The 20,775-nt window shown below is 44.5% G+C and overlaps 2 protein-coding genes across 13 annotated transcripts in view; one reads left to right on the forward strand and one right to left on the reverse strand.

The window, feature by feature from the left end:
- Positions 1–17,172, reverse strand: part of LOC110483077 (coiled-coil domain-containing protein 134) — a 46,738-nt gene extending 29,566 nt beyond the window's left edge. For 5 of the 12 annotated variants that reach the window (XM_085569769.1, XM_085569781.1, XM_077783622.2 and 2 more), the window contains exons 1-14: positions 17,005–17,172; positions 16,648–16,771; positions 13,774–13,824; positions 11,900–11,973; positions 11,036–11,141; positions 10,260–10,463; positions 8,955–9,085; positions 8,350–8,464; positions 7,454–7,570; positions 6,849–6,948; positions 3,874–4,008; positions 3,215–3,329; positions 1,586–1,704; positions 410–551 (exon numbers count right to left, since the gene is read on the reverse strand). In XM_085569769.1, the coding sequence (XP_085425895.1) occupies positions 410–551; positions 1,586–1,704; positions 3,215–3,329; positions 3,874–4,008; positions 6,849–6,948; positions 7,454–7,570; positions 8,350–8,464; positions 8,955–9,085; positions 10,260–10,463; positions 11,036–11,141; positions 11,900–11,973; positions 13,774–13,824; positions 16,648–16,771; positions 17,005–17,133 (1,662 nt within the window). In that variant the 5' untranslated portion in view covers positions 17,134–17,172. Of the gene's footprint in view, positions 1–409; positions 552–1,585; positions 1,705–3,214; positions 3,330–3,873; positions 4,009–6,848; positions 6,949–7,453; positions 7,571–8,349; positions 8,465–8,954; positions 9,086–10,259; positions 10,464–11,035; positions 11,142–11,899; positions 11,974–13,773; positions 13,825–14,240; positions 14,284–16,647; positions 16,772–17,004 lie in introns of those variants that run through there. The other 7 variants (XR_014952213.1, XM_085569771.1, XM_085569770.1 and 4 more) reach the window with 4 other exon arrangements.
- Positions 17,173–17,254: 82 nt separating this feature from the next.
- SNU13 (small nuclear ribonucleoprotein 13) lies at positions 17,255–20,680 on the forward strand. The gene is made up of 3 exons (XM_021552771.3): positions 17,255–17,297; positions 18,096–18,216; positions 18,783–20,680. Exons 1-3 carry the CDS (start codon positions 17,295–17,297, stop codon positions 19,043–19,045), a joined length of 387 nt encoding a protein of 128 aa, XP_021408446.1. The 5' UTR covers positions 17,255–17,294; the 3' UTR covers positions 19,046–20,680.
- Positions 20,681–20,775: the final 95 nt, after the last annotated feature.

The following is a 20,775-nucleotide window of genomic DNA, read 5'->3' on the forward strand; positions in this document are numbered from 1 at the left end:
AAATCATGTCACAGGCCTTACTGAGGCACAATGCTTAATACTGCCCATGCAGACTGGGCAGCCTCATCAGTACCTTCTGGGAAGAAGCACAGAAACGAAATTGCAGGTGTAAACCATGGCAGCTCTCCGGGACACAGACAAGTTTTGAAAAAGTGGCAGAAGGGGAAACAACAGTTCAGGCATTTCCACTTCATTTTCTGACACATCTGGAGCTGCAATGGATCCCACAGCACGGTAGGTAAGCTATGGAATTGCACAGTCGGAAGAAAGACACTGACATCCACATGGAAACTTCGTGATTTGCGTGACATGCCCTCTTCCCCAAAAAACATTTGTGTAACCCACTCTCAGTGCTTGAAAGCACCTTTCCAGGTACCCATACAACAGACCAAGTTAAAAGAAATCCTACCATGACCATGGGGATGCAGAGACTGTCACAAATCCTCAACAGGAACTCAGAAAAGTTGCTTAGTGTGCCTTTGCTCTCAGAGTTGGGGGCAGTGAAAGCATTCTCTTGGGCCATGAAGTCACCCTGGAATTCCACTGCTAACCTATAAACACACAGTGGATAACAGAGGAAAGATGAAACCTCCTCACTCTGTAAAGGAAGCCAGGAGATACTACATTTTAATCACAATTTTCACAATAAAGGACCCACAAACACTCAATCAGTTGGAAACAGAGGAATTTGGCAACCACATTCTGTTACCTCGAGTGAAGCTATTACAAGTCATCAAGGTTGCACAACAGTACACACTGGGAAAGGAAGACTTAATTTCTGTGAAGAAAGCATGTGCTGTGGGAAGCCCTGGTGTGGCAAGACTTGCTTTCAGCCATACCAGAGTGCCTAATGCACAGTACAGCAAACCTTGTGAAAATCTGCCAAGGGATCATTTAGCTGATATAAAATCCATGAGTGCCCTCTAACACAACCCCAAGACTCTGGGTCAGTGCAGAAAGACATGTCTGATTCTGACTGAATTATCTCAGCCAACTCAAGTGATGCAAGGCAAAAACGAATTTGACTAGAAAATCCTTAAACCTGATCCTGATTCATACTCAAACTCATCTACCACTGCCTGATGTGCAGCTAAGGATGCCAGATAGCTCTGATCCAGCAAAAGAGGTACAGTTGGTGCCTATAAACCCACTTCCAGTAACAGGTCACAGACACAAGCAAATCCAAGGCCAGCATCTGGAGCAGATAGACATTTGTTAAATGGTTAATCCCCTCTGGAAGTGGCACCACATAGCACAGGAATCTGGTTTCACACATACCTTCCAATAGTTCTTACATTATCAGCAGTTTTGGTGAATTTCCAAGCAGTCTCTCAAAGCCCTAAGTCATTAAATAAACTGATAGGTCCCTGACAAATTTCATGGAAGACATACCCAGGTGTCATAAAATTTTCACTATTAATACATACCCCTGCCTCTGCTGTTTCACTGACCAATGCTATGCACTGAACTCACCTGTGAAATTTCTGTGGTGGGGCTGGGTGGAGGAACATAGTTGTGAGGACAGAAGAATGGACAGACATGGACACACAGCACCCACCCATACACCTTCCCGACTTGTCCTTACCTGCAAGCATTTCTGAAACTTTCCAGGGTATTGAGCAAGAACTGACCCTGTCTCTGAGGAGCTCTACCAAGATTTCTGTTTGCTGGGTGACTCTGAGACACTGAGAATAGGAGATCACCCTGTTAAAGGAGAGAAGTCTTAATTTTATGTCCCCTTTCAGAAAAAAATAGCTTTCTCCTTTGACCACCAGAAGCAGCATGAACAACGGATTTTACTTCACTCCTTCACACAACCATTTTTTTACTACCATGCTTTCCCCAAAGAGGGCAGAGTAAAACAGCTTGTGTGCTCTTCCTAGGGAGGACAGAGTTACAGAGCCATTAATTCTGCAGTGTCCTGTCTTTAGAGTCTGTATTACCATTATTTGATCTGAGTTTTAAGCATTTCAGTTAACAGAGCTTTAAATCCTTCTGAGAAAACTTCGTACCTTTAAAATTTTTTTCTTCCAAATACTCTTCAGACAACATAGAATAGTTCTTCTCCTTGCTTAGCAATGAAATCTTAGAAGTTCTTCTACTTTGGCTCAGAGTTTTAAGCAGCTATCACCCATGTACTAATTCTTGTTCCCACACAGCATCCCACTGAGTTAAGTCTGAAGCCAACTGAAGCATCAGAGTTAACGATTTGCCCAAATTGGGAATGACTTGGAACTCAAAATCTGCCTTTAAGCCTTAACCTGTTGTGGTGGTCTTCTCTATAATAGCAGAGGAGAGCACAGCTACACATTGGTGTCTGGCAGTTCACAACTCTTCTCCATTTCATGCTGAGATACCTTGTCAGAGGTGGCATCATTTCCCCTTTTCTCCCTTTAAACACAACCTGCATATCCTATCTAACTTCCTTCCTGTGAAGCTCCTAATTCTGAAAGGGACATCTAGCTCTAGCTCTGTATGTGTACAAACTGACTGGCCAACATCTGCCTATGGGACAGAAAGCACTTCTGCCTTCTTCAGGCAGAGAAGGCTAATATCTGGTAGCACAGAACTTGGATCTAAAATTAGTTCATCATGAATTTGGAGTTCTGCTACTCCTTTGAGCATTGAGGTGTTCTTCTCACTACTGGCATGCAATCCAAACCTACATGGCTCTAAGACTAGAGCAAGAAGGCACAGCCCTTGTCTTTTCATTAGCCATCTGCACCTGGGGATCTTCCCAGCAGTGCAGAGGTCCCAGCAGCACACCACACTAACTACAGATGCCAGGAACAGGAAAGGAATTCTAGTTCAAATAGTGGCTAACAACTCCCTTGCACTCTTGATCTGAATGTAGAACAAGATATGTTCATTGCTGAAAAAATAGATTAACCAATGCAGCCTAAAAGGTGGGGGTAGGAAGAAAGGGAAGTTCAAATAACTTTGGAGTACTGGACACAAAGAGAGTAACATGCTCAAGTAGTGCCCCACAAAACTTCACTGATTTAGAAAGATATCATTCACCAGCATCCATCTTCATCTACTTCAAAGTCTGGTACCATCTCAAGGCAAGAGGATCAAAAGAAATAGCAGAGAACCAAACAGCAACTAGAACGTAACAAGGGGATGAAATATGTATAAAACATCCACATAGTGGCCTAGGAAGATCACCCCTATCCTGCTCGTTCCTACCAATAAGCAACAACTTTTGACTTACTGCATGCCTCTTACTACTCTGTGGTGGGGAAAGGTCAGCATATCGCTTCAGCACTGCCTCCAGAAGCTTCTGCAGTTCTTCATATGGGACTGGAGGGGAGCTCAGATGGTCCTTCCTTAACAAGTGAAGACAAAGACAAGATGCACAGTCCCTACAGGAGACATTCCACTAGGAGGACAACACCATCAGAAATAACTGCTATTCTGATGGAAATATGCCACTGCCACTTCTCTCCAGCAGAGCATAGTAAGGTCACAATACCTGAATAGCGCCTTCACCCACACATAAGCCCAAATACACCCTCAGTGCTCTATCTGCTCCCATTACAGTCAGGAAGCCCATGACTGTCCAGAGTCTTGTGTTTATGATTCTTGTCAATCTGGATGGGGCACAGAGTGACAAAGCTATAGCAACTGCTGTACAAGCCTGCCTGGAACACTAGGTCCTTGCTGCAATGACTTGCTGCCTGCCACAGCTTCATTGCTCTGGCAGCTTTCCTGAGATGGGTGGGAAGCTGGCTCTGCTGTACCCACACCTGCCTCAGCCACAAGTCCCACTGCAGAGCACATTCACCCACACAGCCACAGGGGAACTGCAAAGCCCAAGATGCTATCAACAGATCTCTCTGAAGAAAAGTCTGCAAATACACTCCTGCCTACCTCAGGAAAGCAGCCACAGCTTTCACAGCCTCCACTACCACCTCCAGCACTGGGCAGTTCACCGTCTCCATCAAAACATCAATGGCTTCTATACATACACCTCGGTTTGTAAATAATTTGATTTCCACTGGTTGCCTGTGAAGATGAAACAAAGTAAGCAAGGAGAATGTTGTCAGAGTTAGGTAACTGTAGTGCCCTTTCCTCATTTCAGCAAATGGACAGCTAAGCCAGAGATTGCAGCCATGTTTTTCAGTATTGAGAGCCAGCTGCTCTCCAGGAGGTACTCTCACACTTGAGCAGGTAGAGGGTTTGCTATAAAGAGGAAATTTCATCCAATATAAAGCACTACCATGATAAAACATCCACAGTCTGAATAATTGTGTGACTACTCCAGAACACTGCCATGAAAAGCACAAGAAAAACAAGCTTTGTAAAATATAGGGATCTCTGTGCCTAGGACTCTGTGTACAGGCCATCAGCCCTGGCATTTGTGAGTTCATCTAGCAACTTATATTTTCAAGTATACAACCAAACATCACCACCCTAGAATAAGGATATTGCCATGAGAATAGCTTCTCTCATGGCACTCCTAATTCCAGATGCTGCCAGGACAGGAACCTTCACAAACTTGAAAAGTAATCAGGACAATAAACATAGTCCAACTGTTTTGACAATCCTTCTCAACAGTGAGCATTTTGGTCATCTGTGGCCCAACACCTCAGCATGAGAGCATGGAGGGACAACAGGCCATTAATCCCATTATTGGACAGAGCTGTGTAAATGGTAGAGTGTGCTTGTTTGGCTCCTGGCAAGTCAGGTATAGTTGGGAGGGCAGGGGGAAGACAGGCAGCTACACGCAGACAAGAGGCACAAACAGCCTGTCAGAGGGTCCCTCCAAAGTGAAGCAAGAAAAGCAGCACAGCATGACAGGAGCCAGATTTGGGAGCCAAAACTATTCCCTATTATTCAATTTTCATAGTCATGCCTGACTAAAGAAAACCAGGAGCACATGCTCTCAAGCACAAATGGGAAAGCAATTTCTACCTCAGTAGAAATTACACTACTAGCCCAGTTACATGGCTAAAAGGGAACAGAGGAAGAACCACTCTTTTTAGTCACTCAGTGGGATGGAACCCAGCTTTGCAGCCACCTCACATTCTGCTGTGAGAAAAAGCTGTGAGGTGGGCATGGCAAGAAAAAGGACTTGTGGAACTCAGGCACCTGGAGCCAAGCCACAAGTGATACACTGAACTTCCAAGTTGCTTCTACTCACACTGGATGATTCTATGAATCCTCTGTATTTCCTTTCTTTAATCTCTGACCTTCTGAAATAAAACACATCAGGAAGAAAAAAGTCTTCACTGACTCATACAGGGAAGAAGGGATGGAGGAGTATTGCTGACTCATTCAAGATGCACAAACCCACTTTCAAGATGGTGCACTGTGATATCTTCAGGGACTGGGGGGGAAATGTGAAGTGTGGCAGCAGCTCTCTGGCCACACAGAGCCTCTGACAACTTTCCCAGGCCTTTCTGGGAAAGGCCATGAGAAGATCAGAGAAAAGAATAAGAAACAATTCTTATATTCACTTGCTGCACCTGTTGCTGTGAACAAGTGGAATGTGTTATGGAGATTTGTCTACCAAAGGGTGATTTCTTAATTGGCCAATGGCGATGGTGTTTGGACTTGAGGACCAATTAGGTCGACCTGTATTGTAACTGTCAATAAAAGCAAAGGGTTTCTTAATAAGTATAGTATACTAAAGTGATTGATCAGCCTTCGGTGAATCACAGAGTCAATGCTAATTATTACCCAGCTGGGAGCCTGCAATGACAGTGAAGGGCAGCACTCTTGCAGCTTCCTGCAACCTCTCATCTTGGGGCCCCAGTCTGCACCTGACACTTTGATTATGCTGGCAGAGACAAGGGTCACTCCAGGGAGAGCTACCCAACATTCCTGACATACTAAGGGGAGCAGTATGTCCTGCAATGGACCTCACCAGAATGTGTGGCTCACTTAGACAAGAGAATCCAGCTGCAAGCTAAAACCAAGATGAGAGGTTCCAGCACAAGATCCCTTTCTCCACTATGAGATAATTTTAAACAAAACGTGATTTCTAAAACAAAGCTCAGAGAAACAGAATGGGTGTGCGAGAAAATTAGAACAACTGCACAGAGTGTTCCCTTTGATTTACAAGCATAAACGCTATAATTAGTATTCCTCACATCCTGGTTTCTCTTTTTGACAGATCCCACACTGGCATCACCACACTGTTCTAGCATTATTACTTTTTCTTCTCCTTTTTACCCTTCCACTTGCTACAAAATTGACTGTGACGTTTCCAAAATTCTGCTCAAGGGCTCTCTTGGGGGATCTAAGTGGCAAGAACGAGACTCTGTCACTAGCATGACAGGACAGGAACAAGATCATAGAGGCAAGAGCAGGAAGCACAGAAGAAAAACAAGCCAGTGTATATTATTTCTTAGCAGAAAACAAGAGGAAAAAAGTGACAGAAGACATTAATATTTCAGCCTAGAATTTGTTTTTGCAGTTTGAATTTAGCTCAGATGAGATAGAAGACCAGAGGCCATGGAATTTGCATGCTTTGTTTTGTCAGAGGCACACTTAGCAGGAGCTGGCCTGCTCACATATGCCTGGACCTTCCTGGCCTTCTCTCCTGCTCTGTCTACAGCTGAAAAGAGATTTCACCTCCCTGACTGGCAAGGAAGCAAGAAGAGGAAGGTTTAGTGGTGGATGTAAGCACAAACAGGACAAGCTGGGAGGTTCAGAAACAACCATCAGACCCTTCTTTGCAAGAATAAAGCATATGAGATTGTTCAGCACTATCTTTTAAACACAAAAACTCTTGTGTGTAGATATCTGATCTTGGAAGAAAATCTTAAAAGCACAAGTTCCACAGTCTCCATTTTGGGGTACCAAACTCTGCCTGCAAGCCTGACAGGGTACTCCCTTACCGTTTCAGTATTTCAGTGAAGAGCAGGAGTCCTTGTTTGTGCAACTCCACATTGTTCAGCAGCAGAACACCTTGGAGACTCCTCACCAGAGATTCAATGCCTGTACACATTCAAGAGAAGTCACAGAGAGGCTTTTAATGCTCCAGATTGCAGAATGGAAGCAAAATTAATTTTTAAAAGGAAGAAAGATTTGAACAATTGTTCTTCTGAGCTACTGACAGAAACAACTGTTGAATGTTCACTCAACTCCCTCGTAACATGCCTCAACCTTCACTGCTGGAGATAAGTCCCAAAGAACACAAAGAATTTAACCATTCTTCCTAAATCTACTCTTGACATACCCACAGAATGACACTCTCTGAGTTACTATTAAGTCTATCATGATAACTGGTTATTATAATGAATTAGTGTTCATCAGAAACTCATTAGGATAATGACACTATAAATTCAAGCTATGTTGGACATCACAAACATATCAGATAGGTACTTATTTTAGGTCCTTTATCCATCCTGACTGGAAATTGTGATTGTGTGTAAAGTGCTGGAATACAGCTAGAGGCACAAGAATTACTGCAGTCACTCTGCCAGAAAGGTTGATGACTCACCATAGACCGTATGACACTTGGAGAAGAAAAGACGCTCTTCAGTCAGGAGGAGCAGGCAGCAGTACACTGACCAGATGAGGACTTCACTTTTGCACAAGAGACACTCAAAGAGGAACTCTGAAAACACACACACAAACAAGGTTACCCAGTAAGAGGCAGGCTGCTCAGCATGGCACAGCTGCTCCTAGAACAGAGCAGAGGAAGGAGGAGGAAACATAGCAACAGCTACAGGGAGAATGGCTGTACTATGAAATGGCAGGAATGGAGAACACAGTAGATGCTCAAGGGTATGCTAGTCTTCAAAAAGAGGTGACTGGAGAGCAGATACCCATGGGCCAGCATTTCCCAGCACAAATTCAGTAGGAAGGAGCTGAACTGTGGATCTAGCCTTTGGCACAAATAAAAAGCCACAAAGCAAGCTTTACCACAGATGCAGTGGCCTTTTTTTCCTCATAACTTTTACATCTCCCAAAGAACTTTTATCAGGAAAGTATTTCTGTCTTTTGGGATTACAGAGAATCAATAAACCATCTCCCATTCTAAAGCTAAATCCTAGACCTGAGTCTAGGGTTCTGAGCAAACATACAATATTTAGTGGAATGAGATGGAACCCAGTTTATTTCAACTTGTATCTAAGGGCCTGCAAGAAGGATCTTAACCTCAAGTACTTGGCCAAATTATCTCTGTGGAAACTCCATTCTGGCTGGTGACACCTGCTTCTAAACTTTCAGTTGAAAACACTCTCCCCTTCTACTCCTAAAATCACCTGGTATAAAATGGCCACCACATTATGCCACCAGTGGATTTCATGGAACCAGCCTCATTCCTAAACCAAACAGCCAGAGGCAGCTTTGATACTGGGGAATGAAAAATAAGATGCTACTGCATTTGTTCACCTGGGACATCAGCATGGATAAAAGCAGGAGCATATCTGCTAGGAGAGTGAACCAGCACTGCAGCCATACAGTGAGAACTCGCTGCCTGTAACATTTCATCTCTGGTCAACAAGAGCTGTTGGGAAGCAAAAGTCAAACGGAGAAAGGAAGTCAGCTGTGCAGCTGTGAGGAGGAAACAGTTTGTTCGACGTTTTACAATTTAAAACATAAATTAAGTTTTCTCCTTCAGCATTTATTAAACCTGCTAAGGTAAGATAAAACACTGAACCAAAGAGATTCAAAAAAGCACATCAGAACTACAACAGAGTAGATCATGAGTAAGAATAGTTCTGCCCACAGGATTAGTCATGCTGGTGCTTTATGTGCTGTATCAGACCTCAAGTGTAAGTAAGGCCAGGAGTAAAATTTTCCCTATTCCAGGATACAGGAATGAACAAAAAGGTGATCCACAGAGGCGTCCCCATTTCCCAGTGCAGCTTCTATTGCTGGTGTTGGTAACAGAACACTCTGCTTTTTATATATATACAGTGCCTTAGATAAAAGTTCATTACAGGACAGCAAATTATTGATGTGTACTAACAATTCACTACTACTTCAGCAATCACCTTTTTGAGAACAAGTGGCAGTGGATTTTCGCCTTCTAAGAAGTCAGTGTTCTCAGACTCCTCCTCTGTCTTTAAATTATTCATAAAAATAGATACAAAATGGTCGGATTTCAACAGCTCCTTTAGCAAACCTGCCAAGGGAAGAGCAAGAATGAGCACCATACTGAGCAGCACAGTGAGCATTATATTAACATACAAGTATTTCCAGACTAAGATTTGTTGCCAGCTTCCTCCCCTCTGCTGGAGGGCCTCACCTCCAATTTAGGGAAGTTTTTCTCACTCTGTCCCCACATATTGCCACGAACCCCATGTCTTGCAATCCCTTGTTGCTGATACTTTTGCTGGTCTGATCTGCTCTCTGTTCCTTCTCAGTCACAGAGAATGTATATGGGTGCATCTCAGGAGCTCCCTACCTGCATTATCTTCTGCTAGTAACCCCATCTTCAACTGTTTCTTGGGAGAGCTCTTGACCTGCATCCTTCTCCAAGCAGTCAGTTACCCACAATGGCATTTTCTCTAGAACACCTCATAGAGAACAGGCATTTATCTTCCCCTTCTATTTTCACAGGCTCTTACAGAAACAGCTGTGTTCAGCTAAAGGATACCCACACTTCAAAAAACTCCCTCAGTATAACAGTATAGATCACTGCTACAGGTAATGATAAAAATCATCAGTACACATCAGTACAAATTCACAGGGGTATCGTCTGAGCTACAGGATTCTACTTTCACAGGAACAATAATCTATGTCTAGTAGCTGAATAGATAAGCTGAGGAGCAATTCAGTTCCTGCTTGCCTCCTTCTAGAAAAATTAATTCCCTGGGTGGTTTACAAACAAGTTATGTCAGAAAGGCTGAAATTGTGCTCCCCAGCAACAGCTGAAATATGCAGTTGGAAGGATAACTGCAAGAAAGTGCCACTTCCACATTAGCTCTATATCTAATTAACACGATGCCTCATATCTAAAGACTGTATTTTTTAGACTCTATCCCACCTGCCCATGCACAGTATTTGCATTCAGACATTTTGAGACATGATCGGGCCATAGCACAAGCTTGGAAGAGACTGAAGATTAGTTAGTGCTGGGAAAACGTAAGGCATCAGGGAACAACAGGATCTGGGGGTGCTCAGCAGCAGGTCTGGACCACTTCATTGGAGCAACAGAAAGTACTGACAGCTTTGGACAAGCAGCATAAAGATCCTCTACAGAACAACCAACATTACATCATCTAAATTAGCCAAGGATTTCTTCCTCATTCTAAGCCTTCCCTTGCACCTTGCAGTTTCTCTTAGCAATGTCTTACCCAAACAATTAATCTGCAGCTCCTTTGTCTGTGCACACCCCAGAGTATTCAAGAAGACACCACACAGCCTTTCTTCAAAGTGTCCTGAGAGCCGTTCTGTGCCAACAGCACACGAGTACAGCTTGCCATACAAGTAGCAGACAGCAGCCTTTATACGTTCATTTGGGTATGTCAAGCCCATCAGCAGATGATCCACTAAATTATCTAGCATGAGGAACAGGAACAGCAAACATTCACTGACATTTTAAAAGCACCAACCTATTTCCCTTGAAAACTTGCAAAAGCCTGCTGGACAGACTGGTGTATGCAGGTTAATGAATACCACAATCAGGTGATGCACTCAGCACCATCTGTCTCTCTGAGCAGAGATACAGTAATACACAGCTAGCAAAGCTCACTGTTTACCACATGAAGATCCATCATCCCAGCTCCCTCCACAAACAGTTCAGCTTGCTCACCAGACCCCCAAGCACTGGATCAAGATAAAAAAACCTAAACATATGTTGCCTGTGAGGCAGAACCACACCCCAGTTCACAGAGGCTGCTTTTGTCTGGCTAAATGCGTGATAACAAGTTGCTATGAAGGTTCTGACCTGTATCCCAGGAGGTCTGAATGCCACTCTGACTTCTGGACAGGCTTCTTGTGTGACCTTTATGAACTTGTCCGGGGGACAGGGGAGTGCATGCACACATGTGTATTAGAGCTGTGGATACCACCCTTCAGTGGGTGACAGTGGGACATAACATACTAGAGTGGGACATGACATACTACTCACTGTGCTTTACCACCAGCATTTCAGCAAAGCCTGGGATGGCATCTGCCAGCTTGCCCAAGAGAGAAAATGTGGGCAGGCTGCTTCTCATGGTAGTTGCTTTGCACAGCTGTAGAGGAGACAAAGGATAATGTTTCACTGATGAGGACACAGTTCATAGGCAGAAATGCACCCAAACCAGCAAGTTCTCAGTGATGCATAATCTTCCAGAATAGGATCTTTTCCAAAGATGGGCCTCTTCACCACTTGGGATAAACCACAGGAAAACCCCAAATACCACACTAAGTCTCCAAAATGTCTTTAAATGAATTCAAGGAATTGCTTGTTATTTCTTTTCCTCTTTCCCCCCTCCACTTCTTACATGAGCAGTTTAATTTCTCACCACCTTTGCTACTTCCCTTTTTTAGTACCCCTTGGGCCCATCATAAACTTAGGAACAAAGAGAGTAGAGCCCACAGCACAGGCTAGGAAAGCTCCTCATATAACTGAAGAGTAAGGTAGGAAAAAAAGTATTTGAGGAAACCACACAGTTTCATAAGTGTATAATGAAGCCCTATGGCTGCAAGATATCATGAGAACAATATAAAAACTCCATGGTAGAAACTAACACTGCCAACATCACAGCTGGGGAACTGGCATTAGGACATCCAAGGTCAGGTTGGATGGGGCTTTGAGCAACCTGGTCTAGTGGCAGGTGTCCCTTCCCATGCCAGGAGGGTTGGAATGAGATGATTTTTAAGGTTCCTTCCGATCCAAACCGTTCTATGATTCTGTGATCCCACTGCTACATTCCAGTCTTGCAGGGCCACTCATACCTCAACCTCTGAAAGACTGGAAGGAAGGGAAAGAGAACTCATCTTCACTGACCTCCTTCTGACTTTCATCCAAAATGCAGTATAAGTACTGTTCTGACTTCAGCTCCACAACAAGCCTCACCAGAACTAGGCAGAAAAAACAGGATCAGTAACACACACAAAAGAGAACTCACAATCCATCTTCCATGGGGCTTTAGCAGACCAGTGAGCAAAGAGCTTAGAAATGAAATGAACACAGACATGCTGAGAGAGCAGTTACAGCAGCATTCCCAGCACTATTACTTCTGATAGCCCAGCTCAAGCTCTCTGAGGCATCATTCCAGCAATCCTGCTTCAGCTGCACTACAAACCATGCATGGAAATGAGCTGCAAGCAACAAACTGAGCCTCAGGACAGAAGTAAACATAAGGAATCAGGAACAAAAGGGGAAAAAAATCTAGCTTAAAAGCATAAAAAATTATGGCAATTGCATAGACTAGGCTTCCTACTGTATGAAAACTAGCCTTTAAAAATGCATCCTTCCAAAGAAGAGATCAGAACTGAAACTGCTGAGGATCCTTAGATTCACACTCAGAGTTCCTCCTTCAGCTGCTACTGTCCCTAAGATAAGTGAAGTCTATCAGCCATTCCTCCCCCAGTGCAGATGTCTCATACACCTTACCAGAAAGCAAAGTGCCAGTCACCAGAGTGGTGCTGTTCATCTCCTCAGCCCCAAGCAAGTGCTGTTATACTGTAAGAACTCTGCCAGATCTGTACTAATAAGAGGAATCAGCAAGAAATTATGTTTTCCAGGCAGCAGCAATGCATTACCTGGGGTTTCCCTAACAAAATCACAAGGGACTTATCTGATGCTGCCAGGCTGCCTGTGCCTCCACACATATACCAGTAGGCCAGTTGCACAAAGCAAAGCTCCTCTTCCAGTACTTTTAGAACTGACATGAGTGTTCAAATGATAAAATTTTGGCAAGAATCCCTTTACTGAGACACTGTGCACACACTTCCACATAGGATTTGGTAAGGCTGTCTTCAATTTAGCTTGCTGTCATGGCATGACTCATTTGGACAACCTACACTTTTGATTTGTATCCTAGGAAAGCATTCTAAAAAGAAATATCAGACTTTTGTGTTCACTATTTCTTGGTATATCCAAGGCAATACTAGACCTGCTTCAGCTACAGAGCTATGCATCTCAGGAGAAGCATGTCTGAGATGTGATTTATAGATGGTTTAATAGCCCTTTCTTGCCCCAAACTCTCAGGAACTTAAAACACTTTCAAGACTAAGGCAACACTAATTTAAAATTGCTCTGTTAGAGAGCATCCATCTCTCAACAGACCAGTAACATGACAGAAAGACTTCTCCACTTTTCAACCCCATTTCAAGCAAGTGTCTGGAAACTAAAATCCCTCTGGAAGAAGTTTGTAATAGCTCTTTCATGGCTGGTCATGAAATGCATCACTGCACTGCTGATATCTCTAGACTCAGCAGAGGTACCCAGGGTTAACTGGACTGCAGAGATTGCTTTGTCAGCCCTGCAGATATTTCCTTCAGTTTTCAAATGAGGGACTGCTCACAAAGAGGAATCTACAGCCTGTACAGAAAGCAGTAGATCCCATAGACTTCCATTTGCTTTGACTATTTGGTCAGGTACAAAGATGCCGAAGTTGAAGCACTGTCACCCCTCTGATATTAAACTCGTAACACATGCAGGTCCTGTCAGAGAAATGTTAAATATTTAAAAATGCATGCACTCCCCTGCCCCCCAATATTGGAGCAGACTACTCTTTTTTTTTTTCTGGCATGGATATTGATAGTCTTCCCCACTGAAGCTGTATCAAGGCTGATCATCCCACAACAGGTATCAGACAATACAGATTCTCCCCTTCACAAACTGACAGTAACAGAGATGTGGTATTTGTTTCTCACCTTCAACTAGTAGGTTCAGGGCACTGCTGTCTTCCACAGAATGCAACATCCCTACAAGACAAACCACAACATGTCATGGAACTCACTCCTGCTTCAGATCACCAGTGCTGTAATTCCTTCTTGCTAAAATGAGGTGATTTTTTTTTTCCAGCATTGTAGTGTTTTCCCTGCTTCACATAACACCAGCCTGACTTTGTCAGACAAGGGTGGATACTCTCCAGGAGTATCGCAAAATGTGCCTCCATAAGCAGGACACAGGGACATGAGGCACTCTGTTCTCTCACAAATTTTTTATGTGCTTTATAGTTGAAGTCAATGGCTCCACCTATGTCAGGGAATATGTAACTGCTGCTGCCACCACCACATCTCACTGTGTGTATCCAGTATAACACATCTGAAACAACATCCCGGAATGACAAAGTCAAAGCCCAGCTGGGAGTTTTGTTATTTGTGTCCTCCATTCTTACCAGTTACTATGAACAGCCTCCTCCCTCCACAGTACTGAAAACCCTAAAACCAAACCAGAACACCAGGTTTAAATCATCCAGAAACGATTACAACATTAAATTGAACCTGAAGGCATCACTTCATAAGTTAATTTTACAATGACAGCATACAACTGGATATATCAAAATAAAGCACAGTCTCACTCTAATACACCCCAGCAGACAAGAAACTCCACCTCCCAGCCCCTTCCAACCTATAGCATCAGGCATATGGTTTGGACCCCCAACTTCTGCCACACTGAATCACTTGTTTCAATACATCCAATCAAACTACCTCCCCTCTGAAGGCTCCATGATGTCTCAGAATTTTGACCAGCTAAAGCAATGTTATAACAGGTGAAGAAATTACTTATTTCAATCCTCATCTGCCCAACCCTCAGTAACTCTTTCGAAAAGATTTGTATACAGCATTATTGAATGTTACAATATTAGCTGCATGAAATTCAGGCTTATCTGAAACACACCACCTCATAAGTAACACTCCACCTCTCTTAATCCTCTTTCTTCCAAATGCATTTTCCTGAATTCACTATTAATACTTCCTCCACAGCACTGCCAAACTTCTGGGGAGGTCCCCCTTACACTCTTGCACCAAATGATCCCTGCTTCATCCAAGCTCTGTTGAAAATGTCATTGTTTGTAGCCCCAAGACTAGGCTGGGATTCCAACTGCTCTAAGAGTTATACCAAGCACAGTACTGTCAGGATCTATACTCATACAGGCCACCAATTGCTAGTGTTGGCACTTGGCACCAACCAACAGTGGATGAGAACTGAGTGTTACCATTAGTTTATTATCTTACTGTAGGACTTTTATACTTTCTCTCTGTGAGTTCTCGTGGGCAGCTCCTCCCAACACTGACTCCTTTTCTCTTTCTTCCACAAGGCTGGCTGACTTCTTCCTGTCCCTAACGTGAACACCTGACCCTTTCTGTCCCTAGCAGCACATGCTAACCCTTACTGTCCCTAGCACAACCACTTCACCCTTACTCCTCACAGCAGCAGAGCCAGCTGACTCCAACTCTCTCTCAACCAGCTAACCCACTCTTTTATACCTATCCTTATAGGACCATCACTGGTCCTATAAGCTGTGACCTATTAAGGGCAGGTCTGCTCCTACTCTTTGGTAATTAATACAGCTGCAACTTCTCAGGGGCGAGACTGCCTTCAGCACTATCTCTATTCTCCTACAATCCATCCTCCCACACAGTAAAGCCCAAAGCTGTCCTCAAACCACCCAAACATAAAGAGAATTCTCCTTTCAGAGAATTATTAAAGCCGTCAAGAGCATTGAAATGCAAGCACAGTATCCCTATCTTCTGAGGTATTTTGTAATAGGACCATACAGTATAGGGTTCAATTGGCCACAATCACCACTTTTTCCATTACTCTGAAGGATTATGTGTGCACATACTATTAAGAAAAAATATGCAATTAAAAGAAAAAAAAAAAAACCTGCATAAAGTTCTGTTTCTAACAAAGCTGCTTCCAAAACATGCCCAACACAATTTATGGGCAATCAACTGTTTGAGCAATTCAGTGTGTCAAGGCAGGGACAGGGTCTTGTAGGTTACTTTTCTCCAAAGAACAAGAATTATCTGTGATGTGCAAATGAGATGGTGGAATTGAAGTAATCTGGTATATTTGCACTTTGAAGGCACTCTTATTTCTACTCTCCGTCTTTCCATTCCATTATTTCTTTTCCATCAAGACTTTAGATGTCTCAAAGACATTTCCCTGCTATGCAAACACAAACCAATAAGGGAAGTTCAAGATCACAGAGATTTAGTGGAAAGACATTTTCTGACATCCTGCTGAACACTATTGTGCTGAGGCTGACTAACCAGAAAGCAGCTAGTTGTACAGCAACAAAGATTTCTACAAATGTAAGTGATGGTGTAAAAAATCCAACTACATAGATTTGTGGTTTGCACATTTGATATTAAATTCTTCAACACATTTTTAAGCTCACACTTTGATTTCTGTATGAATCTTCATTTAACTCCAGAGGCATGAGACCAGAATGGAAAGCATTCAGGGAAGAGTAAGATGCCAGGCATCCTCTATTTCCAGAAGAACTTTACAGATACGTCAAGATACTTAAAAAAAAAATCACAGGAGCTTTAGAAACGTGCCAATCTTGCAATTTGGGGAATGAGAAAATTAATTAACCTATTCTAAATCAGTGACAAGCAGTTTCTGTTTTTCAGCAGGGAGTAATTACACAACAGAATTGTAAAAGTATGGAGGTAGGCACTTCAATGTTCTTTTGCTCTTTTGGCTTCAAATGTGGGGAAGCTTCACATGTGTTCAACAAAAGGTAACCATCTCCTCCCTGCTGTTGCACCAGGCCTCAGCAAAGCTCTTACCAAAGAGAGTTCCTATCAAGTGCATGCACACCCTTTCGTCTGGTGCCAGCAGCTGAACGACTGGCAGCGCCTGCCAGGCCAGGGCATCCTGGAGACGAGACAGGACATGCTTCTTGCGCACCAGCTAGGGATCAAACACAGCACCCCGTTAGGCCCTGGGCCCCAGCCCCAAGCTGCTCCCACCCCCCTGAGGGGAAAGGACCACCAGGGTCTGGGTGCCGAGGCGACAGGGCCGGCCAAGGGCCACACCGGCCGGGCCCCGGACCCAAACCGAGCGCCGGAGAGCACAAGCCCAGCCGGCGGGGGCTCGGCGGCCCAGCCGCACACGGGAGGGCCGGCGGGGCAGGCGCTGCCCACCGAGGCGCTGCCGTCGCCCAGGGTCTCCACGGCGCAGGCGAGGCAGAGCGGCGGGCGGAGCGGCAGCGCCCAGCGCGGCCCGTGATCGCCGCACGGCACCGGCACCGGCACCGGCGCCCCCGCCGCCATCGGCCGCTGCCGGGGCCGCCGCGCGGCTCCGCCCGCCGCGGAGACGGCGGCTCCGCCCCGGGGCCGCTCCCGGCACCGCCTCCCTTCCGGCGGCCGCGGCCGCGCTCCCGCCTCTTCCCTCGCAGCGCGCTCGGGCCCGCCGCAGCCACCCCGCCGCGGCCATGGTGAGTGGCGTCGGGCCCCTGTCTCCTTCCTCCTCCTCTACCTCCTCCTCTTTCTTCTTCTCCTATTCTTCCTTCTCCTCTTCCTGCTCTTCTTCCTCCTGCCTGCTGCTGCCAGCCTGGGAGAGAGGAGGCCGCGCGGCGGGCAGCACGTGGAGGCCGTGCGGGCGGGCGGGGCTGCGGCCGATTGCGGGGCGGGAGGCCCGGGGGGCTGGCGGGCCTGGGGACGCCGGTAACGGGGGACTCCGTGTCCGGGGTCACCCCGCGCCGTGCTGGGAGCCGGAGAGGTCGCGGTTCTGCCAGCGCCAGTCCTAACACCGCTTGTGACCTCCCTGCTGTGCCACCCCGCTGCCCATGTTACCGTTTAGAAGCTACCGGTGGTTTGCAGAAATAACCCCGATACCTGCTCTTCTGGTGATTTGTTCAAAATTTTTGTTAGTCTGTTAATTTGCACTGTTAAGGTGCGCTGAAGTGTTTGATTTTGTGTAGTCTGTGGTATAAAACGCCCGAAGACTGCCCCATAAGTGCACTGCTGCAGGTTTGTAAGGTGTAGATTATGAGTAGAGACACACTTTACTTTGGTGTAAAGGATGTCTTTCTTACTTTTCCCCTTTACTTTGATACAAGAAGAATCCTTACTCTTTTAGAAGTAAAATGCAATGGTGTTTCTTCTATATGAGCAGAGCAGATTAGATACGACTTCAGAAATCAGTATATGTGGTGGACATGATGTCTGTGCAGTGTTGATCAGACCAAAGCTTCCTTTGCTCCTATTGTAATATTCTTTACTGTTTCCTTTAGAGTGAGGCAGAAGTGAATCCCAAAGCTTACCCATTGGCTGATGCACAGCTCACCAAAACGCTGCTGGATCTTGTGCAGCAATCCTGCAACTATAAGCAGCTACGCAAGGGAGCCAATGAAGGTGAGACCTGTATGTTGAAAAGTGTGCTACAAGTCACAAGGATATTTAGAGATGCTGTGGGTAAGAGAATGTGTTTCCTCTGTAGCTGTGAACCGCTAACTTTATATAGATCTGGCTATTGCAGGTGTGTGTCTCCTTTATCTCCTGTTTTACCAATATTCAGGGACAGAACTAAACTGTAACTGTCAGATAAACTGACATTTATCTGCAGTTCTGGTGGATGTCCCAAACTCTTCCTGGTGCTTGGTTTGTAATCATGCATACTTCAGTGATGTGGCACTGGGGTTACCAGATGCCTAACCAGTTCGGAACCATAAAAGATTTGGGTTTGAAGGTAACTTTAGTGTAACCTGTTCACAATCTTCCTCCACAGTTGCTTGGGACTTCACCTAGTCAAACTTGTAAAAAACCCACAATTCGTAAGGGTAGAAATTCAGTAATCTCTTAGAACCCATGTCCCGTGTACTAGATCTTCCCACTGATGCCACTTTCAGCGTCTCCTGAAGTTGTTTTACATTAGATATGCTTTCCAAGAAGACCTAGACTGACTCAAGTTTCTTTTACAGCCACCAAAACACTGAACAGAGGGATAGCAGAGTTCATTGTGATGGCAGCAGATGCGGAGCCCTTGGAGATCATCCTGCACCTCCCTCTTCTCTGCGAGGACAAGAATGTACCCTACGTGTTTGTGCGCTCCAAGCAAGCCCTGGGCCGGGCATGCGGCGTTTCCCGGCCTGTCATCGCCTGCTCCATCACCATCAAGGAGGGATCACAGCTAAAGCCTCAGATCCAGTCTGTACAGCAAGCTATTGAAAGACTGTTGGTCTAAGTGCCCATGAGTGTGTGTGTGTGTGTGAAATAGGAAAGTGCAAATTAGGGAAAATTAATGTTTAGCTTCAGTTGAGATGATAGTTTTGATATCAATGTTTCATTTCAAAATGCCACATTTTTGTTTATTAATGGCTTAATTCTTAGTGTTTCTGCCTCCTATCCCCCCGCTTTCCTATTATTCCACTCCAACACATTCATTCTCATATTATTACTTCTTGAAAAGTGACTGTACAACTGTTTCCTGTTTTATGTTTAAAAGGAGGACAGAAAAAAAAGTCCCCCTCTTGTCTTCCTGACTGCCTGCTCAGGGCTTTTTTAACCCACCTGTCAGCTTTCTCTGTGTAGCAGTATTCCTGCTAAGCTTGAGCCTCCAGCAGGTGTGCATAACTCTTGTGTTTCTGAACGGTTTAGGCTACTGAGAAGGTTCCCTGTGTTCAGGCTGCTGGAGTCAGTAAGTGATGGAGCAGCACGGGTGGGTGTGAGGCAGGCAGCAGCTACTGTGTAGCAGCAGATGGAGCCAAGATCAGCACAGCCCTTGTTCTTGAAACCAGACAAGAGACTTCTGTTAAGAGATGCACTGGGAGCAGAAAACTTGTGGCAGTAGGCAAGGGGAACACTCTTACCTTGATTATTTTTAAATACTGACTTTTTAAGAAAAAAATAAAAAATGCTGCAAAGCTACATAGAATTGTCATTCCCTTGGTGAAATATTTGCAACTAACTGGAGTGTTTCTGCTTGTAAAGCTAAACTGCTCACAGGTTGCCTAAAGGTTATTACAGTGCAGTAATTTGTTCTTTTTCAGCTTCCTTTGCATGGACTGTTACCACTGAGGTTGGGTTTCCTAGAGAAGTACAAAACACAGGGCAGAGAGCAGCCTGTTGTGGCCGACAAGTACCCTACATCTAGCTGTTAATTATAAAAAGTGCCACGCTTTTTAGCTACTGCACTCTAGTCACCAGATTGAAGATGAACCCTTTTAAGTCATGGCCAAGGAAACAGAGAATAAGTAATTTTTCAGATAAATTAGTATGTGTCTGAAGAAGAGAATGCTGTATCATCTCATGTCCTGGAAAAACATCATGGGGCACCAACAGCAGTCCGGATTAGTGGTGGTTTTATGGACCTAGTTTTAGTGAAATACATATTGTATAATAAATGCATTTCTGCTCTGATTGGTTAAGTTTAAACCCCTGTGTTGGAATATCAAATTTGTTTTGTATTGCAGGATGCCAAAGCAAAATAGCATGGAAACTCCATTAGGTGCAACAGCAGAATGGAAAATAAATTTTCCTGTAATGTTTCCACAGAAGCACTAACTTCATACCTTTCATAAGCACATCCCAAGCAGATGAAGTGAGCTCATGAAAGATTGAAGACATCATGTTTGTATATTTTTGTAAATGGCTGATACCAGCAATCCTTGCTGAGGTGAACTTGATACAAATACTTCAGAATCCTTTCATTTGTGTGAGGTTTAGAAGGGCTCCTGGTTCCCTTCTACTGATGCTGACTGTTGAGCTAGTTGTGTTTAGAACTACAGCTTTGCCAAGGATTTGTGCTGTTGTACCAAGACAGATTATGCAAGAGAAAGCACACAAGGAGCAGAAATAAAGGATACTTAAGCAAGCAAAACTGTCTTATTCTGCTCTGAAGCACTCCATCACCATCCCTTTTAAACTTCTGCTTAATGTGATAGCCTGCTACTAAAAAGAACAAAGCAAAACAAA

Source organism: Lonchura striata, chromosome 1A (genome assembly GCF_050655825.1).
Source record: "Lonchura striata isolate lonStrDom1 chromosome 1A, ASM5065582v1, whole genome shotgun sequence".
NCBI lineage: Eukaryota > Metazoa > Chordata > Aves > Passeriformes > Estrildidae > Lonchura > Lonchura striata.